This window comes from Polypterus senegalus, chromosome 10 (assembly GCF_016835505.1).
Source record: "Polypterus senegalus isolate Bchr_013 chromosome 10, ASM1683550v1, whole genome shotgun sequence".
Lineage (NCBI taxonomy): Eukaryota > Metazoa > Chordata > Cladistia > Polypteriformes > Polypteridae > Polypterus > Polypterus senegalus.
Window position 1 is genome coordinate 84,370,504 of NC_053163.1, and position 15,996 is coordinate 84,386,499.

General features: G+C 39.0%; 1 protein-coding gene across 2 annotated transcripts in view; it reads left to right on the forward strand.

The window, feature by feature from the left end:
* bcorl1 (BCL6 corepressor-like 1) overlaps window positions 1-15,996 on the forward strand; it is a 152,391-nt gene that overhangs the window by 18,484 nt on the left and 117,911 nt on the right. Inside the window, exon 2 of one of the 2 annotated variants that reach the window (XM_039766045.1) lies at window positions 14,105-14,180. The exons of the other annotated variant lie outside the window; for it this stretch is intronic. Within the exon in view, the coding sequence (XP_039621979.1) occupies window positions 14,155-14,180 (26 nt within the window). The 5' untranslated portion in view covers window positions 14,105-14,154. The remainder of the gene's footprint in view (window positions 1-14,104; window positions 14,181-15,996) is intronic. 2 annotated transcript variants of the gene reach the window in all.

Sequence of the window (15,996 nt, forward strand, 5' to 3'; positions counted from 1 at the left end):
TGTTATTTTGCAAATATAACACAAAAGCTGTTAGCGATATTTTGAAATTTTCTACATGTACATACAGGTGTGTCAGATGCTCGTAACAAATATGAAATGTGTTTGTGTGTATGTGCATAAACTGTATATACAGTATACGATACACTATGTCTTACCCTTTATCGTAAATTAAAAGGATACGAAAGACAGCAAGAAAGAGAAAGCAAGTAAACAAATGAGGTATTCATGTGACCTTTGACCTTCTTTAATGAGCTTCTGGCGAGGAGAGGACAACGTATCACGCATGCAAAAGAGCCTGCAGGTGAGCTTCTCTTAAGAGGAGATAAAATGACTGGAAGTGATCAGTGCTGGTCATCGACACTGTGTGTAGGAGCTGCAGATCAAGCTTTAGCTCACTGACTAGTACGGCTGGTTAGTTGAGGATGGCATTTTTTAAATAGTGCCTTTCATTGCATTGCATACTGGAGTGTGGGGTTTAAGTAATAGAAATACAAGATCATTCAGAAAAGGGTAAATATGGCTCAAGAAGAATAAGAAAGGAAGCGATGTGAATAAACTTGTGAGGGCTCCATGTGGATGCTGGTCACATCAGTAGACTGGTGTTCTGTTATTACACATGGGGTGTGGGTGCCACAAAAGCTCCTGATTGACAGAGCTGCTGGGTTATGGAGCTACAGGAAGCCGTTAATGTTAATTACTTCGGCAAACTGCAGCTGTCAAGGCTTTTAGACATGCCTCTTAGTACAATGTAACAAAAAAAATCACAGTATTTCACTCGGTGGCCCTTGATCAAATAAAGACAAGCGTCAGTGCATTAAAGTATTGTGTGTATACTAGTAGGGAGCGCTATAGCAGATCTCAAGCCCAAAAAATCAACCAGGTAAAAAGTCTTAATTAGCGTAAGTCATCCTGATTCGGGGTGTTCATAAGACATGTAATTATTTACTTCTTGAAGTGGAAGTACATAATAAACAAGTAATGTTGAATTCGAAATATTAAAATGTGTGCTTTGATTTAAATGTTTAAAGTCTGAATATTTTTGATTGTAATTATTTTTTTTTCATTTTTCACCCTCAAATAGAGGTTCATGTTGAGCAAGATGTCTAGTTAAGGAACAAAAATCAAAAATAATATTCATAATCACTTACTGGAAATAGTAAAAAATGGTCCCCCACATACTTATTTTTCAAATTTGAATCTGTAACCTTCTGGGAGTTGATCTTAGATGGCCAGCACCACCAGTAAAGAATCAAATATCAAAAATATATTTGTGATGAGCCACCTTGAAATATAATTAAAAAGCACTCCATATGCCTATATTACCGATTCTCATTTTTTAAAAGTTTTGATCCCTCATATATCCCATTAGGGGTTGAACCCCTGGAGACCGCTTGTGTGGCATACTGTATTTCATTTCCTTCTAATCGTTTTTGCTGACACATCTATTGATTTACTCTTTATTATAAGACTGTAATTTTCTGCACAGAAAATGAACCAAAACTGACCTAAAATGCATGCATAGAGGACCAATTAGGCTGGAACCCCAAAAAGCGCAATGTCTTGCATAACTAGACATCAAGACATATCGGCATACTGTGTAGGTGTATTCTCATATTGGTGAATGAGGAGGTGCTGTAAAAAAAAAAAAAGTGAAGGGATACGTAATTCTTATGAAAATAATAAAAATTGTTGGGTTAATTACAGCACTAAAACCAATGAATGATAGTACAGTAACAGAATAATAAAAGTATAGTCTCTTTGGGCTTACCTAAATATTAGTATCTCTGTCTAGTCTTGGGTGGCTTATCAACAGTTCTTTACCTTCTGTCCATGAGATAGTCCTTGCCAACTACATGACTCCAAGTTCATCTGGGCTATAGTGATAACCGCACTTCTGGATGAGTCTGGCCAACACTTCTTGGGCCCAGATGGACCCTGTAAAGCTTATGAAGTTGTCCTCCCGGGATTTCACCTGACAGCCCCAGGCAAGCTTGGTGCACTAATGGCCAATTTAACATAACAGAGCAAGGCTGTCCTGCAAGATTCCAAGCGACATGGGCAGCTGTACCTTGTTGCCACCATTTGTTTTTTTTTGGAGGCCCTACAGTATAATTCCTTGTACTGTTGTGCTCATTGCCCCTGCATAATTAATTTAGCCATTAGCCTTATTTTAACAGACCTAGTAGGACTGGTTAATATTGGCCTCCCTTGCAGGATGCAACCTGAGACATTAAAATAGACATTAGAGACATTAGCTTAGTAACGTTTACAGCTGTCTTAGATGGATTTGTCCCAGTTGCTTGGCATGCATTGAATTGTTTTACAGAGAGTGTAAAAGTTTAGTAATATTTGCATCATTTTCAATTTGTTGAGTGTTTACATTATGCATTATTTTATACACGTGTGGCCAATAAATGTTATACATTTTATATAAGATGACAGACAATTTGGGTCGGCCAGCATTCTGGTTGGGATGGTTGGTATTCGTTTTCCTGTTTTGGTGGCAAGAATAGTGGAAGCACAGCTGGGGACTGGTGGCTCCTTTGCTGTAGCTTTCATTTGGAAACCCATAGAGCTGTGTGGGAGTAGTAGTTCCAACGTGCAGCCTTGTTGGGGTTTCTTATGGGCTGTTGGAGGGAGCTGATGGGAGGAGACTCCTCTACCATGTTATGGTACTGTCTGACCCAGAAGTGCTTTTTTAGCTTTAGCTCTGATGCATTGGAATCACTCCTGTGTTTACCTTGAAAAGGAGCCCTCTGCCTCAACCTGGCATGTCAGAGCTGGGAATGGAGCAGTACCATACATGTCTGGAGAGGAGCAGGAATTGTTTCTTGTTGGTCTATCTGTTGGAGAACCTTGACTTGTATAAAAAGTGCAGTGCCTTAATAAAAGAGTCTTATTGGACAGGAACTTGGGTTGTGGTTAGTTGTATGTGGAGTTTGGTGTGCAAGATGCCTCCCACGGTCCCAATACCAATAGATATTATTGTGGGTCAGGGTTTTCAAGTGAGACATGAGATAGGGACAAAATCCAAAAATGTTTTAATAGACAGGGGGAAGTAAGTAGTGGCAATGACATTGTAATTCAGTATACCAAAGTGGGCAGAGAACTCTGTAAAAGTACAGAGTGACCCAAAAGTGCAACAGAGGAAAATGTAACTGGTGGTGTGTGGCTAATGTTCCTCTAGGAACAGAGCAGGTGACCTGCCTGACCCTCAAGATCTACAAAAAGTTGAAAGTAGATTGGAATACCTCCCCAGCTGACAGAGGACAGCATATGTCCACAGAGTGAAACAACTGTGACCTTGTTACCCCTGCAAAAGCATCAATTGGCAGGAGATCTGTCATTTCTATCCAGAAGGTTAGGAGGCAGCATAGGGTCCCCGAGTGGAAGGAGCAGAAGTGTGTTGCCTTTTTAAGAGAGATGGCCTAGAAGGTAGCAAAGAGACAGAGCCCCTTAAGGGATATTGAATGCTCAGGTGCAGAGGTGCCAACATCTTGCCATCATTCCAGTTGTTATAGTTGTTTTTTTCTCTGTCATTTGCAGACTTGGATTTCTTCTTGGCTGTATGGCGTGTTGTTTGTATGTAGAGTAAAATATTTTGTTTATGTGTTTCCTGGTCAATCTCTTCCATTGTCTCTCATTTTAGACACAAGAACCTGATTGCCTTTTTTATTCCACATATTGTTCCTCTCCAGTTCTTCTGTGGACCACAAAAGCAAATGGCCATGGATCCCCCCTTTTACACTAGACATTTGTGCTATTTGTGGCATTGGTTCCTGTGTCACCTTTTTGAGATGCTTCAAAGTGACCTACCCTCAAAGTCACTGTCCCATTAAGTCCTAATGTTGTGTGAGAGTTTTTATGCATATTTGTGTACAATAGTATTTGTGTGTGTGCACACTAGCTCAGTGATTAGCATCATAGCTTTATAATACCCTGATCCCATTTTAATTCCATACAAACCTGTATTCTATGCGGAGGTTTTACCGCATATTCATTTTTCTTGTTGTTCCTATGGGCTTCCTCTGGGAACTCTGCGCCTCTTCCATAATCCAATTACTTTTTGTCAGTAACACACAGACACAAGCAAACTGTGCAGACTCCACAGAGCCAGTGACCAGACTTAATGTCTTTCGAGGTTTTGAGGTAGCAGCTGTGCTAACCACTGTGCCACCGTGCCAACACTACAGCATAATGCATATATAACATAGTATTCTGAAATGCACTGTATCTTATTCAAAGGTACAACAGGGAAGGAACTAGCATGTCAGCCTAAGCTACAAGGCAGGAACCAAATGAAGACAAGGCACAGTTCACAGCAGGACCCTCTCATAAACACACCTAACCTAACATGCAGGTCTATAAAGAAATGAGAGGACATCATGAGTTCCTGGAGAAAATCCAACACAGAAAAAGGGAGAATGTGCACAATGCACATAGGCAGCCAGGGATATGTGGTAAAATTCAGAATCTCTAAATCTTACATGCACATCTTTGGCAATGTGCTGGTATCTGCTGGAACACCCAAGGACAACATGCCAACACCACAGAGATGTGTGATGATTAATCCAGGAGGCAGGAGTGCTAATCATTTTTTAGTTCATTTTTGTATGATATACTTAATGATTAAAGCACCGTTTTAAATGACTTGATCTCAAACACTGATCTAAAAACAGAATTTGATCTAGTTTAAACTCCAGTGTCTTAACCTTGAGGCCAAACAAGAAAGATGGAAGTATTTCAAACTTGATAAGATTAAAAGTCTGTGTCGGGAGGCTTTATAGCACAAGCTGCTTGTTTTCTTTGCAGCATCCCAGTTTAGGTATATGTAGTGCAAAATGCCCTTAATGGCAGCACATCCTTTCTTCTTCTGTATTCCTTAACCCACAACATGATTTCTTTCCCTGAAAATGATTGTTGATGTTAAGTGGCAACCCTATGAAGACGTGTAATGTTAGGTTCCCTGGAACTCTATGGCTGCTTGCACTCTAACACAACCAGTCCAGACAGACACACAGGCAAAGTGTTAGCCATGAGCTGGGATACTGAACAGCAGCCACTGCACTCAACTGTCCTGGTGTAGCCTGTGGGGAGGGCTTGTGGCAGCTGGCAAAGCATCCTGTGGGGCCTCCTGGGGAAGTGCGAAGAGTCACGTGGGGGGAAAGGCAGCACGGGCAGAGGCTTTGAAAAAAGGTCAATAACCAACATTTGGCCACTGCTGCCGGTACTGGGTTTGCAAATGGTATGCAAAAAGGGCCAGGATACTTTTAATTAGACATTAGCCATTATTCAGCCAATAGTGCCATCCAACTGTGTGTCATGTGAGCAGTGCAACAACAGAAGTACACTTTTATGTGCCAAGAGGTTTTAAAAGTAAATAATACTCTGCCTAGATAAAGCAAAATAAAGCAAAATCCATTAATGGATTTTAGAGTATTACAGTATGTAACATTTAAATCCAAACAATGTGAATTTTCTGATCTACTGTTCCCTTTTGGCCCCAGCATCTGGATTTTATGTAATTTTGTGCCCTCATTTGTCGTAATGTAAAATCATGCTGTAGAAGTTAAAAGAGTTTAATTTTGCTTTGCATCCTTAGGTACTCTTTCACAAAGTAATATGGGATTTATTCATATTGCCTGTCTTTGCCCTTCTCACAAGCGCAAGATGGTACACAGGGCTTTATTTGTTCTACTGTCCCTTTTAAATTCATTATGTCCAAATTATAAAATTCTACATAGCATAATATCCTCAAACCTGCTTAATCAATTTCAGGGTCAAGGTGGGTCAGAGCATCATGTACAAGGAAAAAAAGAATTCTGTACTGGGCACCTGGATTATTGCAGGTCACAACCAGGCAAACATAGGGTCAGATTACAACTGACAATTTACCTAACATGCAAATCTTTAATATTTGGGTAGAAAACATGACCAAATCCACAGAGACACAAGTAGAACATTTAGATTCCACATAACAGGCAACTGAATGCAGAATATATATAATGTTGTTGTATATTATTTTTGTGATGGGGATAACAGTGGATGGCAATATGTAACATTTTTGATTTTGTGAAATAATTCATTTTCACATTAGTCTTTTTTTCTTCTCTATCAGACAATGACGAGAAAGGAAACTGATGCTTTTGTATGACACTTGGAGTAAAAAAGGCTCATGTTGGAATTTGTTTATCAGTATAAATGATTTCTGTTTTTTAGGCATGAGTATGCCAGAGTTCTGTATCCCTCATCAACTAACAACAAAAACAGGATAGCAGGCACGTTTTGTTCTCAAAATGTTCAGACATAACCTGGTATAAGCAAAGGGCACAATTTTCCTGAACTCTAAGAGCTTTATGGAGTCTTGTCTAGCCTGAAATTAGTTAAAAAAATTAAGTAAAATATATAAAAACAAATAGGTTTTTTGCACTCCACATTCAGAACAAGGATGTGATGGACATGGTTTTTGAGGCAGCCATATCTGTGACTTTGCCTGGCATGTTATGTGGTGCATTAATGTGCTCAATATTAAGACACTATAAGGTTGTAACTATTATATAGATAAGGAGGTGCATACATTATTAATTAAAAATGCTATCTATCTATCTATCTATCTATCTATCTATCTATCTATCTATCTATCTATCTATCTATCTATCTATCTATCTATCTGCAGTACAGTAGATCTATAAAATGCTTGTCGGTTACACAAAGACTGGATGTGTGAGCTAAATCAGCCATGTATTTGGGTTTCGTTCCAATTGGCAGAGCAGTGATGTGCAGTGGTTGACAGGAAAAAAACAGCAGTGTGTGCACACGCCATAACTCACAGGAAAAGATAATGGGCGACATCTGCTGACAGTGAGGCACATTGCACAAGTTCAACAGACTGAATGCTGTTATGCCACAAAAAAAAAAAACAAAACACAATCCGTGACCTCAGCTAGGTGTGAAGCCAAAAGAGGGAGCCATTTCAGTGATGATGAAAGAGGAATAATGAGATGGCGGGAGATCAGCTTAAATATAAAGCAATTGATCCACAGTACAGACTACAGAACAAGAAGAACAGCAGCACCATCTGCTCAGTGTCACATGCGACATACACAATGAAGCGCTGACAAATACCAACAAACAACACAATACAACTTCCTTTTCGATATGCAAGAACAAACTATTTCTGACACATATATGGTATAAACAACTGTGAGCATCACATGCATAATGGAAGGCGTTTAATACAGTATACAGAATACAAGAACAAGAGCAACGGAGAGATGCATGCTGACAAATGAGCAGTAGTTTGGACATTTCATGAGCACTACTTATGAGTGCAAAAGAAAATCATGCATGACCAAAGAATTAAAGGTACAGGCTATCTCTGCCATGTAATTGGGTTTCAGGTCCTTCACAAGTATATCTTATGTCATTTTGAGGAAAAACAATATGTGAGAGTCTATAATTTTAAAAGAAGTCTGGCTATAATCTTCACTTCATTGCCTGTCTTCCTCCTTGGCAACTTTTCACCACATACGTAGTTTTGCAATATATATATATATTTACAATATATAATATATACCGTATATCTTCTAGTAGTGGCTGGCTTCTTATTGACGCCCGTTTCCAATAAACGCTGGGTTTGAAGAGATGTCGCGACAAATAGACGCCGGTCTCTAATAGTAGCCGGTCTGTAGTACCGATCTCCAATGACCCACCGCCTTTTTCGTGCGCTAATCCTCTTTTCGTACCACCTGGGCTACTGCCCTCCTGCAGTGAATCATACGGTAAGTACCTTTTCATGTCAAAAATGTTTTGTCATCGGATGCTATCGAGGAAACGAGAAAGTCAAAAAGAAATTTCTTTGTGTACATTTTGCCCTTTCGTCATCTTCGACACGTTAATCCTGATAAAACTGATTACTGCGCGACAACAAGCAATGGGAGTACCTGTATTGCCATCACAAGAAGAGGAAGATGAAGAAGAACTCACAAATAACGAAGCAATCATTACCTATTCAGACGACGAGTAGATGGTAAGTACTGTACTTTATTGTATCTTATCCAGTCTCATGTCGTAATGTATACGTATATGCGTGAGTTTGGAGCTTATTGCATTTCTTTATGTTCCGCAGGGGACTTGTCGGGCTGATGAGCGCTTTCGTGCGAAATTCGGACTGGTGCAGGCCAGTGCTGGTGGCATCATTGGCAAGAAAGTTGACGTCTACCGTACCTGTTTTTCATGCTTACGGTAGTACCGCACTGTATACTGCTTTAATAAGACCGTACTGCTGTACTAATAATTTCATTAATTTCTGAAATGTTCATCCGGTGTTGTTGCCTACATTTTGTGACCGTAAAGACGGTACCATACCGTATTTTACTGCCAAATGAACCCCGTTTACCCATCACCATTCCGTCTGCGAGGCGAATAATAGCCGGTCTCCAACAACCGCCGGTCTCTTTTAAACGCCGGGCCGTCCGAATAATTTTTTGAATAAACGCCAGGGCTACTATTGGAATATATACGGTATATATAAAATATGAATATTTATATATATATATATATAATCTATTATAAAAAGAAATCCTGGAAAGCAAAACCAAGTCAACAAAATGTGATCTTCTTGGGAGTTCTCGAAAGACATTTAAAAGACCCGCGAGACAAAAGAGACTTGCCATGGAGCGTCTCGTGGGGACCATAAACATGAGACTTGGTGCCTAGAGACTGTGCCAGGGCCGTCTCGCGTGGACGTGGAACATGAGATTCTTGGAAGACAAGCCCTACTTACAAAAGATATCATATAAGCGCAAATCCATCAAAAAACAGTGTGACATATAGGGGGCGCTACCGCTCCCTTGAACCCCTGTCCAAGACTCCAGACACCAGATGAAAGTCCAAAATATGACTTTATTCATAAGCCACAGTGCACAAAGCACCTTCTCCTCCACTATACTCATAAATCACACAAATACACAAAAATAAACAATCCTCCACTCCCAGACGCGTTACCACCCTTCCACCCAGCTCAGCTCGCCGTCTGGGAGCTCCCACAGTCCTTTTATTCTCCCTGACCCGGAAATGTTCCCAATCCCCAGTCCATGTGATTCTTTATTACTTCCGGGTCAGGTACAAGTCCTTTTCTTCACCCCAGAAGTACGTTACTTCTGTTGTCGCTCTTCCTATGATGCACTTCCGGGTTATAGGACACATATGATTCTTCGGTTCTCCCTGCAGCTCCCTCTTGCAGCCCCTGTAGTATCCAGCAGGGCCGTGTATAAAAACTACATAGTCCATGATTCCCTGCTGGTCTTCGGGGCACCTCCATACTGCAGGGAGTGCTCCATCTGTCACAGTCAGTCGTGTAAAAGCACATAGTTCACACAGATCCTATGCTCTCAACACGTATAAAACGTATAAGGGCAATATGGAGAATAGAGACCAAAAGGCGTTGGAGAGAAAAAAAGGCAGATAAGAGATTATGAAACCAGTAAAAATCGAAAGTATTGCAGCGTCCCAGCCAGGTTGCGGCCTTTTTGGTTTTAAGTGATTGTTAGGTCTGATTGAGGGAGGGCGGAGTACAGCACGGAAGACTGATAGCGGGGTATTGATTGATGCGGTAAGTGGGGTGCGAGATGCAGTGGATGAGGGGTTGGAGAGGGTGCTAGAAAGTTGTGTTTGGAGTTACAAAGTCAGCAAATGTTAAAATAAAACTTTTGTGACACTTTATCATGTCAGTTGCTACAGTATCAAAGAAAAGATAGAAAAGATTTAACTACCGCAAAACAAACGGTGATTAATCATCAGAACCACGTGTAATTGAAAAAAGAGCAGGAAAAATCGAGGTCAGAAATAAAAGGCAAAGAGTGGACAACAAAGTCTTTTCACATTCGCATCATTCTAATGCACAAAACATGGATTTACACAATAATAGACCATACGCTGTGAAAATCTGTGGTCCCGGAACAGTTAAAGCAACGGCAATTTGAATTTCAAAGAATACATATTTCGGTCAGGTGTATATTTATGATCAGGGAGAAGCGAGGCAAAATTTTAACAGGTAAAAAGAAAAGTAATGTATATATTCCGTGAATAACATTACACACCACAGGAGATTGTGATATGCCATTCGTATTAAAATGCTTACAGTTTACCATGAGAATAGCTTTTGCTATGACAATCAATAAATCACAGGGACAAACATTAGAAAAAGTCAGATTATTTATTAGAGAAACAGAAACAATATTCACTCACGGGCAGTTATACGTTGCGTTGTCACAATGTTTCTCCAAAAAATATTGTTTTCAATGAAGCTTTAAAGTGCAAATAATGAAATTGAAATAATTCCAAAGAAAAAAAAAATTAAAATTGTATATCCGATTAACTAAACACAGGGGTTGGCGAGTGAAGTGAAGTGAAAAAGTGGAATGTATTTATACAGCACACTTGAAGAACTAAAATTTGACAGCAGTGAAACCAATTAGTGGTAGTAGTATTGCCATGATATTGTGATGTCACACAAAACTGGCAAAAATGAGTGAACAGGCCTCAAAAGGCACAAAAGTCTGATCATGAATTAATTTGTCAGTCTCACCCCAGGCAGCCTGACCTCACACACAAAAGGCAGGCTTCAAGAGCTTGCATAGGTCCAAAAAAGGGATTAAGTTTTTATAAGTTAAAAATACTCAGAAATGTCCTTCAAGAGAGAGGGTAAACCATAAAAATGTGGCTTGAAGAATGTATTTATATAAGCAAAAGAAGCACAATAATGACTAAGGAAAATTGCAAAAAGAGTGCGCCTAAAAAAGGCAACCCAAAGCAAACAAGTCCAATCAACCATCCAGACATTCAGAAACCAGAAATTAGCGAAAATCTACAATACACCCCACAAAATACAGCATTCACAAATGATAATGCTAATTCTCTTAACAATCAGTGAACCTCTAAAGAATTCATCTCTCCCATCAGAATAGAAAGGCCCTCAACACTTATGTAATGGTGACCCCACTTCTTGGCTCACATCCAGAAAATATAAGGAATATAGCTTTCAGGCTCATATTCACAATATATAATTATTATACAATATGTACATAAAGTGATATTACATAAAAATAAAAAACACATGAAAAAATAATAATTCAAAAACAACAGTAAAAAGTAAAAATGTACTTAAAGCAGGGAAAATACCTTTGCTGGAACAAAACAATAAATTTGAATGTATTAAAATGTATAGCATAACTAAGAACATAGAACATAAAAAATTAAAATTAAAGAAGATGAAATGAAATAAAACCAACACAGATCAAACAAAACAAGTAAAGACGTACAGTCTATTGCAGGATCCTCTCTCTCACACACACACACACACACACATGCCCATGTTCACACTGCAACAGTTTAGAATTGCCAGTCCTCTTAACCTGAATGTGTTTACAGACATGGGCGCAAATCTCTCACAGACAGGGGGAGAGCAAGCCAATTTCATGTACAATAACTAAGTGTGGGATTTGGACCCAGGATACTGGATCTCTGAGGCAGCAGTCCTGGCCATTGTAATTCCTTCTTTAATGAAGTAATGACTTCCAGTGGCTATGCTTAAATGAAAATGTCAGCATTCAGAGTTCAAGTTAAGTTAAGGGAAGAGAGTTGAAGACTAATTTATCATTATCAAGGCTGAAAACCAGTATGTTGCCATGTTCCTGTCTGTCCACCTCAGATTTACCCTTTTATCGAGTTATGAAAACCCATTTTGTTACATTTCAGGGTAGCAAAACATTACTGATACATCCTCAACATGTTTTTCAGCCAATTTGATATAGGATAGGTCACGGCTAAGGGTATAAATTCAGGTTCATTACACTATAGGCTTTGACATTATTGTTATTATTTTTGCTTCGAAAATGCCCCCAGGTTTCGTCTGCTTGGTGTTGCTATTCAGCTAAATCCTTTGTTGTTTTTAACACAAATATACTAATTTTGCAGTGGTGTTAGTTAGCAGCACACCTACAATCTTGATCCCATAATGACCACCTCTAGCTATTCACCTTGTCAGTTGTTAACTGTTTATTCTACTAGGCTGGTATAACAAAGAAAGATTCTAGCTTAAGGGGGTGACAAATATTTTAATGGACACTCTGATAACAATATACTGGTGGGCAGTTTTTTAATTTCTTTTTTGTTGAGCGTATTTTACAAGGTAAGTTACACGTAATAACCACACCTTCTTCACTTAAAATATTTATGTAGATTTGTATGGTGCTGGCTGTTAGTATACATTATGAAAGGCACTATGTGAAATTTTAATTTGATTGACTGGGTGAGCATTCTGTAGAGAGACATCCACTAAGTTCTCCTACTGTGACAGCTTTTAAACCTTTATGGAATATATGCTGGTTCACTAAGCTTGGGTGAGTCCTGTTGTAAAGGCTGCTTTAGAATACTCAGTGACTCACAGCATTCTGTTTTGGCACCATCATGCTTTTTCTAATCATGGTTCCTCGTTAAAAGTGGTTAAGGTTAGGTCTTGGTTAATGATAGTTGATAAAGTTAGAGGCTTTCATTATGTGTCACAGAAATATGGTCTCATTTTCAAAGTTCTTAATGCCTGAAGGCACCAATTCCTAAAATTACTGGCTGCATGAATGTTGTCAAAATAGAAATATGAGGATCAACTCTTACTTTATACTGCATCTTTCATGCCAAGCATCATTTGTATGGGTACATTTACAAAAATGCATGTTATTACACTTAAGGAACAGCACAGGTTAATTAGATAGTAACATAAGATAGCAGTCTCTGACCTGCTTAATCAAAATCAAGATCACAGGGAGCCAGAGCCTATCCAGACAGCAGTAGGCACAAAGCAGGAAACAGCCCTGAATGGGACACAAGTCAATTTTAAAACCCACTGATGCACAAACCAGGCCAGTTTGGAGTCACCAATTAGTTTAACCAGCATAGTTTTGGGAATGTGGGTGGAAAATCCACAAAGACATGGGGAGAACATGCCAACACCACACAAACAGTTACCAAGTGTGGGATTTGAACCCAGGATGCTGGACCTTTGAGACAGCTGCACTACCCCCTACTGGTGGGGTTGAGTGCCACCTTGAGGACAGAGTTAAAAAAATAAGATAAAAGTAGTTGTAGTGTTGTTATGTGTACAAACAGGCAACACATTGCATTCTTGTGATAAACAAGAATGAATTATAATGCATAACTGCATTTTATTTAATGGAAAACATAGCTGAAGCTAAATTGCTCCTTGCTTCCAAATAATAAGTTTGAATGATTTTCGCAATTGAAATGGTAGTGAAATGTTAAAGGTATAATTGTAAGTGCAGGGTCTAATCCTCAAGCACTCTCTTTAATGCATTTAGACTGCTGGCAATTGTTGTGATCTTAACAAACAGATGCATCCACAATACTACATTTCCATTTAAAAATGGCGTTTTTCAGTTTCTGTCCAAATTAGTGTTTTCACATTGCTTATGAAAGTAAAAATGACAGTAAAATGACTGAAAATGCATATGACATAGATGTATACCTACACTGGGCACGCACGCATCAGCGACAAAATCTTTGAAAGGGTGGTAACACTGCCAGCCATGGAATTTATTGCAAAACTGAACCGACCAGTAACATTTTTGCATGTAAGCAGCATTCAAACTGTACAACATGCAATTTAGACACGTACAGGTAAGCAACAGCATGAGTGCCATAGAAAGAAACATTTCTATGCCTGCTATGGTAGAATATGGTTTTCCTCCTTGAAGGTTGACCAATAAGAAAGGGAAATGTTGTAATGTGCAGTACCCAATCAGGGAAGGGCCACATAATAAGCACAGACCAATCAAAGTCTGCGTTTTCAAAAAATCATGTTTTCGCCTGTCCACACTAAACACTGATCTGGTGTTTTCAGAAGTACACAGCTCTGGAGAACATTTTCAAAAGTGTCTGCTTTCATGGGATGAAAATGCCAGAATAGTGTGGATAAAAGACGAAAATGGAGACTAACGTCTTCGTTTCAAATGAAAATGTAATATTGTGGATGGGATCTAATTCTCATTTTGTGGTTAAGTGTCTTTTACATTTACCCTTCTGTATTCAGGTTATGGTGAGACGTCCACTGCAATGCCTCGGAATTGTGAAAAATAGTATATGAATGAAAAAAGTGCAACAAACAGGTAAGCCACATAACATGGCAAATTGTCAAAAAAATGCAGAATTAAATTTTTTAAAGAAATAGTTTAAATACAGTGAAAGTGGCAAGGATGCTGCAGTTCAACAGTTTAATTTGTACAGGATGTACAGTCATAAGGAGGTGAGACAAGTTGTAGCACTCACAAATCACACGATTGGAAATACGTAAAATCAGATTTTGTATTTTTGAGGTTATTTCTTAGTAGTCCACAAGCAATAAAACTGTACTGCGATTAAGTTGCTTCCATTTATTTTAATGAATCGGGTGGATTATTTTATCTTCTTATATAATATGCTACCGTGGCTGTTTGTTTGTCTGTCCAGGATTTTTAAATCACCTGTAGCTCACAAACTGTTTGACCTATTGACCTGAAATTTGGTCCACATATACTACGTGACGTCTACTATCTGCTTTTGGGGCGATGATTGTCCTCCAAGGTTATTCCTCTTTTTATTTTTATTTTATTTTATAGTAGAGTCATCAGGGCGGCCATGTGGCGCATGCATATGGGCAGAGTTCTCATCCCTACCACCTTTGCCATCACACCCACCCCCCCTTCATATCTTAAATTATTCTTGAGGCAGATTGAAGACTTAAGTGCCAGCTTAAGTGAAAAATTAAGGAAAACGTGCTAAGTAATTGCAACACAAACACTGACTTAATCAGTTTTAATGCGAAAAGATGCAGAAAAACGAAGAGAAGAAGCGGGCCACTAGGGTGAAGAGAGGAACAGCTGCTCAGGAAGCAGCAAGCACATCAACCTCTGAGCAAAGGAATGCTAAATGTACAGAGAAAGAGGATGAAAACTAGGAATGCTTAAGTCAAGTGTATCCACTGTACGTTATTGTGCAGTGCACTGTTACTGGTTTCAAAATAATAAGCTAGCACACGCTAACTTATACTGTGACAATTCAGAGTCACTGTCTAACCAACCTATCTTTTAAGATGTGTGTGGAAAACAGGCATACCCAGATAACAATTCCTGAGAGAAACAAGGAGGTCATTCAAATTAAACACAGGCTGTGTTGCATTCTGTACCCACATCTGCACCTGATTTGACATTTTAATATATAACATTCTCACATTTTCTTAATCCAGTTCAGGGTCAACAGGGTAGCTGCAGCCTAACCTGGCAGTGTCAGGCACAGGTAGTAATCTTCCCTTGATTGAGGGAACAAATGGAATACACTGAGAAATACCCAGGCAGACACAAGGAAGACAACTGGGTGCAGTATCTGTGACACAGTAACTGTCACTTCTGTGCCACCTTGCCACCCTATTTTAATATATTTTAGTGTAATATTGAGAATGTATATTGCTGTACAGTAGATAAACATTTTAAAAATATTTTTCATCTCTTTGGTTTTTACTGTAAAATCAGACATTTCCATTATTTTCTTTCTATCATGTTAAAATCACTTCCCATATGTATTTTGGGCTGTGTTGTAATTATAGGGGCTTTCAAGTGGATCTGTCAAAAAGATAGCCAACAGGATTAAGAAGTCTATGAGAATAGCCCTTGTATGAAACCTTATCGCTTTAAGCAGGCATTAACAGCTTACATACGTAACATGTGTTATAGAGTAACACCAGTACTGGCCACGCTGCAGGTGAGTGTAAATTGATAGGTGAAGCTCACTATGTAAGAGGCAGAGAGGGGAACAAAACAAGAATACATCATAAGAGTGCCATCTGAATGATGTTGGCCTGTATGTGTCTGTCTGTCTGTCTGTCTGTTCCTAACACTACAGATCTGTCAGGAATCACCAGAGAACATGCTCAAGTAGCACAAGGTTTAC